Raw genomic sequence first — 6,812 nt, 5'->3', positions numbered from 1 at the left:
TTTCCAGAAATTCTACCATTTTTAGCGAATCTGCCGACCTCATTGGATAAACGATGACGAATTTTGTAACCCAGTCCACTATGACGAGCATCACCGTGTTCCCGTCGCGCGAGCAAGTGAACGGACCGACGAAGTCAATAGACATTAGCTCCCACGGCTCGCGCGCAGGCTTGAGATTCCCCATGTTTGACATCATCGCTCTATTCGGGGCTTTGCTTGCTTTACAAGTTCCACAGCTTTTGATATATCGCGCAATCATCTTCGGCCAGTAAAAGTGGTTTTGGATTTTCTGCCATGTTTTTTGGAAACCTAGATGCGCTCCTGATGTTGAATCGTGGAACTTTGCAATTACTTCTGCTCGCTGATTGAGTGGCACGACCTTCTTCCACTTGTGCTCTGCTGCTCCTACTTGGTTCTTGAAACTGCAGTTCTTGTAGAGTTCTTGGTTCACCACGCGGAAGTCAGGAAACTTGTCACCGGCTTGCTGCACTCGTTGAACCATCTGCTGGTACCATTGATCGGCCGTAGCATCTACCGAAAACACTAGTGCGTTAACGATCCTCGACAGTGCGTCTGGAACCATGTTGATAATTCCCTTGCGGTATTTGATGTCGAAATCGAATGCGTTGAGTCTCAGTATCCAGCGACTCATGAGGACTTGAGATAGCTCAACGCTGAGTGATCGCACTGCACCGTGAATTTCGTTCCTTCCACATACCCTCTGAACTTCTCGATGGCTCTGATGACGGCGAGACACTCCCGCTCGGTAACTGAGTATTTTCTCTCGGATGATGATAGTTTTTGCGAGAAGTATGCGATGGGGTGTTCTTCTCCGTCAGTTTCCTGGGTCAAAACAGCACCTATTGCCACGTCGCTAGCGTCACAGGCGATGGCGAATGGCTTGCAGTGATCATGCATCGCTAGAACTGGTGCCAATACGAGAGCTGATTTGAGCTTCAGAAATGCTTCGTCCGCTTCGCTTGTCCAGCGAAACTTCGCTTTTGTCTTTGTTAGCTCCGTGAGAGGAACTGCGATTCTCAAGAAGTTCGCTAAGAATCTGCGATACCAGTTCGACATGCCCAGAAACCGTTGCACCTCCTTCCTGCACTGTGGAACTGGAAACCGAACTATGCACTCAATCTTCTCCTGGTCGACGTTCCATCCACTCTGATTGTGCACGTGCCCCAGGTAATTCATCTCCTCCAAACAAAACTTCGATTTTTCGACGGAAATAGGCCCGCATCTTTCAACCGTTGACGATCTTCTCTAGCATCCTGTTGTGTTCATCGAAAGTACGGGAACAGATGATGATGTCATCTAGGTAATGAAACACATGGGGCTCTAAGTCGGCGAACAAGTGGGTCATGAGACGCGCCAGGGCTTGGTTCGCCATGCACAGACCAAACGGCACGACTTTAAACTCGAAGTGACCTCTATGTGGCACCGTAAACGCTGTGACTGGACGAGAACTAGCTTCGAGCGGTAGCTGCCAGAAGGCATCTTTCAGGTCGATCGCTGAGATGTATGTGCAACCACTGAGATTGTTTATGATCGCAGATATCTGCACACTTAGTTTTTATTTCTGCAGCTCGACAAAAATCCGCACAGCCGTGCGCCAGCAAAATAAGAAACTGATTTTTAACAAAAATTACGTTTGTTAGCTTATTTTAAGCAAAATATTTGCTGATTTTCAGCAATTTTGACAGAAATCTTGGCAAAAAACATGTTTGCTGGGACACGGCTGTGCGAATCTCGGTAAAAGTTCAACATTTTGCTGAGAACCCGGTAAAAAAAATAAGTGTGTGAGGTATTGGATACCCTTCGTTTACCATCACTGAGTTGAGGTGATGTGCGTCTAGGCATACTCGATATTGACCAGTTTTCTTTTTAACGGCTACTAACGGATTATTCCACGGCGAGAATAGTGCCTCTTCAATCACGTCGAGTTCCAGCATACGGTCTATCTCCTTGTTTACTTCATCCAGCACGTACTTTGACATCGGGTAGTAGCGTTGTTTCCGTGGTTTTGCGTCTCCTATGTCGATGCGGTGGGTATAGCGATCCATTCTGCCCAGCTTTCCGGGTTCTGCTTTCGGGAATTTACTTATTGCTTCCTGGAGTCGAATGTGCTCTTCCGTGCATAACTCCTTTGTCGCTTCCTGTTTTGACTTCTCTTCTTTCTCCGCTTGCAGAGCCATGGTACAACAAATAGGCTTGATGCCGAAAGTGTTCCAGAAGTTTAGAAAATCACACACGTCGGCAAAGTTGGGAGTAGCAACATGGTGACGACTTCGTTCTTGTTGTTATAGGCTACCGGTAGCCGAGAGTAGGACTGTATCCTGTGCTCGGTGCCGTCTGCTGTCCGTATTCCTCCTTCAAGTGCTGTTTTCTGTAGTCCTAACTCCTGGGCTAACCTCGTGTGATCGCCTCCTAGGATGGAGAAGTTGGCGCCACTATCGAGTAACCCTGTAATCTGCCTGCCGAGAACTTCTACTACTGCGTGAGGGCGATTGTCATTGTCGGGGTTGATGATCAGTAAACTGATCTCGAGTGTGTCTGGTATTGTTGAGGGACCGTTCACGTTGACTTGATGCGAGGACTCTGCTCCCTCGGTTATTGGTTCCCCGCTATCGCGTTTCCCGAACGTTGACGGCACGTCGGACAACTTCGTAGAGAGAATCCCTTCCAATTTGAAAAGTTTATGCGGCATCAGCATTGTTGCGCATTCGAGGTTGCCGGTTGATTTGTTTGTTCAGGGATTAGATTTCGCGTCTTTGTATATAGTGTCTTTACATTAGTCAACATATCGCAAAATCATAACTTACGTAACACCTGTAGAAAAAAAAAAGAAAAAAAAGAAAACACATTTATGTGTGATTTAATATTAGAAATAGTAATGATCAAACCTACTAAAAAGGTATTCCACATAATGCTAAATTAACTACATTAAAACATCTACATGTTAAAACTAATTGTGGAAAATTCTTAATTTTCTAAGGAAAAAAATGTTTTTGTTTTGAATTATTTATAGAAATTTTGTGTTTTCCGTGAAACATTTTGATTTTTTATGGAAAATTCTTCTTTTATAATTGCAATGTTTGCTAAAAAAGGGGCTAATTGTTTTTTGTTTTGTGGAAAATTCTTAATTGTTTGTGAAACTTTTGCATTATTTGTGTAATTTTTATATTTATTTATCGCTCATACCCTGGTTTCTTTATTGGCAAATTCCTGATTTTCTATGAAAAATATCTAATTCTTCATGGAAATTTTATTTTGCTTTCGTTCGAGCCCCATAGAAGGAAAGTGATCACCTCCAAACCATTTTGCAAATCAAATTCTTCCACAAAATGTACATTTTTACATGGAAGTTTTTCAGAACATTGTAAAGAAAAGTATCGTATCGTTGCTATATATAAACTTCCACACCGCAATTGAATATGGTCATTCGTTTGGAAGTATACGGTGCGACGACATGTTAAATTTAATTATTAAGTATCTCTTATTATCCAGCCTATGCCTTCTCCCGAAATGCTTCAATCAACAACGCACTCACATGGTCGCACAAGTAATAAATGATTATAAAATTTTTCTCACTAATTTAACGACAAACAGGTACGTGACAGATTTTGCTATATTGCATGCAATAAACTAAGCTTCAATCTTCTCTACCCTTTTGCATTTTGAAAGCGTACCCCTCCGGATACTCGAGCACACTGTTGCACCACACAACGAAGGTTCCGATCAGCTAAAGCTCACGGGACGGTACGTATTTCTTGCACCGACGGAAAACAACCTCTACTTTGTTGGGTTCGAGAAAATGCTACACGGTAAGTGCAGAACAACGAGGAACACAAAATCGCGCGACTACTGTATCCCAAGCCGTATGAAAAGCTCATGCATATTGTAGCTTTATCTTAATTGTACAATCGTAGTTTCGTGCAAAGCTTTATTGGCTTGCGTTCAACTTTGTTCGCAATGCATTATAATGTTCAACATATTTTACAGAATCCGATGCCATTCAAATCATGGCAGAATTAATCAAAGGAAATTATGCGACCAGTATTTACAAAATTCATCTGGCGAATGAACACAAAGGTAATAAGCAATAATCACTGTTTATGAGAAATAAAAGAAAAATGTACAGAGCAAACGAGACGAAACTTTAAAATTTTAGGCCGAATATCCTTTAATCTTTCTCCCATTATCCGAAAATGACCTTTAATTTTGTAAAAATGACTTCAAACAAATCAGTAAACCATTTTTAAATCGGATTTCTTAATGTTTTAACTGCGCTATTGAGATCAAAATCAATTCACACGGAAATTTTGCTAATGTTCAGATGCTCAAACATGACCTTTCGTCCTCTTGAATATTTCTTTAATATTTTATTCTACGTTCGCTGTGATATATCAAAACCGCTCAAAACTAAACTTAAAAAAACACCCTTTTTAATTAAAAATAACGTTCATTCGTTGGTATTGGTGTTTGTGGAAATGCATTGAAGATATCATTATTGATCAGAACAGTTTCATACTTTAATGGCTTTCTCCCTAGGAACATATTACTGGAGATAGGAGCACTTCATCTCATAACTCCAATATCCGTACCATCTAAAACAAAGCAACGGAAAGGAATTTGATTTGTATCTTATTTTGTGATTTTTTCAACAGTGAGCACGCATGTTAGCAAAAAGAAGCGACGAGTATTGCTGTATTTTTTTGTTTTGCGATGAAATGAATATATGTTCAGTGAGATGGAAAACGGAACAGTTCCCCTACATAAAATTTTAAATTTATCGAGATGCAGGTATCCATTGAAGGGTTCAAACGGCAAATACACCTCAGCTTCCAAGATTAATAACCCCATGTTGCTTGCATCTTCCGCTGTTGCGACCACCAGAATTAAGTCGTTAGACTGCGTTGCTGCTGCCTTTGAGTTATTTATTCAAATTTCTGAAAGCGTGCAATTTGTATTCCGAATGTCCGTCATGCGTTTGCGCGCGGGATCTGGGCATCAGCACCGTGTCATCACTATACTGTTGGCGAATGTTCTTGAGAAATCCCATGAAAACATTAAAACCATCATGGATGGGGCGCAGCCAACGTGCTGACCTCTGAGGTTGACTCTCCCGTTGTATCAATTTTATTTTGAAAAATGTGCTTGCAATTCATAACTAACCAGACAGATGACACCATATTTGGAGAAGTTTGGTGATATTTCTGCCCAAATATTCATCATTCAAGCGAGACTATAAAAGATAAGTTTAGTCAGTTGAGATGGTGCATTTCTAATTTGGCATATTCGGCGCGACAGTCTACGGTTGCGTGATAGTCTGAAAATGGCAAAATTAACTCTCTTATTACTGACTACAAGCCTATTGGCGAGCTGTTTACACGCAGTTCCTCTGAAGGGAGACGATCGCAAGAAACTCTCAGTGGAGGCAAGATCAGACGCCTCGGAAATTCAACTTTTACGCTTCGAGAACAATCACAACGCACTGGACACCTACCAGTTCAAGTAAGTCTTCCGCTAATTAGTTAATCTTCTCATCACTGGCAACGAATCGATTGAAATTAGCTACAAAGCAATTCGTGATTCGAGCATTCTATCGTGTCATGGTTTGTTATTTTATATTTTTCGGAATCATCTTCTTCTAATTATTTAATCCATCTCCCACAGTTACGCACTAAGCGATGACCAAACACGTGACGAGGTCGGAACGCTCAAGGACGGTAAAGATGCTGAAGGCAACGATGTGCGCTATTACGTAGTACAAGGATCCTATTCGTTCGTCGGAAACGACGGACAAACCTATTGGGTGCATTACACGGCCGATGAGAACGGATATCATCCTCGAGTGGGAACTGGGCCTGATCCGGAGAAGAAGTTTTAAGCAGCAGAATGAAACCAGATCAGAAACCCTGAAATTCAAACACCTACATTTAGTTCAAATGAAAGGTGATATGGAAAATACAAACACCTATGTGTCAAATTTGTTTGATCAAAAAGCAACGTGATTCAAAGACGAACATTGAAATATAAAGTTGCTAATCTTATTTCATTTGATAGATTCCTACTGATAAGAAAATTATTTTGAGCTTTTTAGTGGAATGTTTTCACCTGTCATAAGACGAGTTTATACAATCCCATTGAATTCCACCACTTAATTGTATCTTGACAGATACGTATTTCGACCACAACAGTAAGGCCGTCTTCAGTGTCTCGTACTTGACTTGATTTCCTACTTTTAATATTTTCAATATTATGATTATTTATTTATTTACTTTATCTGCCTAGTTTTAGGTTTGCTTGTAGACCACCTACAAGCAAACCTAAAACTAAAAATTGTATGTCGATAAAATTTTCTTGAAACGTTGCATCGGCGCAAAAGTCAAAACCGCTTAACCCTTATGTGAGTAACCATTTTTCCCACCATGAAGGTAGCCTAACACTTCGGGAATTTAATCCATGTATTTTTACATATCCGATGTTTTCGGGATTTGAGCACGGAAAAACAAAATCCCGGCTCCCTTTAAAAAACACCAAAATCTGACGGAAAATTCTCCCGAGGTTTAAAGTAGCCTTTAAAAACGGACGAGGTACCCGGATACCCATCCGCCTTACAATGGGAATTTATGTGTCTGGTTTTTGTATGTGTGTATGTGTGTGTGTGTGTCGCTGTGTCTTTTTTTTATAGAGGGGTGAAGGCAAATCTACCTACAGAGACCTGAAATTATCACTCAGGGAGTGGGGTTGACGGACCCACTAAACCCATCCAAGCAACTTAAGGTTACTTGAGTTACCCTCTCTAC

General features: G+C 41.1%; 1 protein-coding gene across 1 annotated transcript; it reads left to right on the top strand.

The window, feature by feature from the left end:
• The first annotated feature begins 5,301 nt into the window (after window positions 1-5,301).
• On the top strand, window positions 5,302-6,091 carry LOC134223947 (endocuticle structural glycoprotein SgAbd-5-like). The gene is made up of 2 exons (XM_062703172.1): window positions 5,302-5,517; window positions 5,680-6,091. The coding sequence occupies exons 1-2, from the start codon at window positions 5,339-5,341 to the stop codon at window positions 5,891-5,893; spliced, it is 393 nt and encodes a 130-aa protein (XP_062559156.1). The 5' UTR covers window positions 5,302-5,338; the 3' UTR covers window positions 5,894-6,091.
• The last annotated feature ends 721 nt before the right edge of the window (window positions 6,092-6,812 follow it).

This window comes from Armigeres subalbatus, chromosome 3 (assembly GCF_024139115.2).
Source record: "Armigeres subalbatus isolate Guangzhou_Male chromosome 3, GZ_Asu_2, whole genome shotgun sequence".
NCBI classification, from domain to species: domain Eukaryota; kingdom Metazoa; phylum Arthropoda; class Insecta; order Diptera; family Culicidae; genus Armigeres; species Armigeres subalbatus.
The sequence above is the reverse complement of the archived record's forward strand: the minus strand, read 5'-3'. Positions and strand labels throughout refer to the sequence as shown.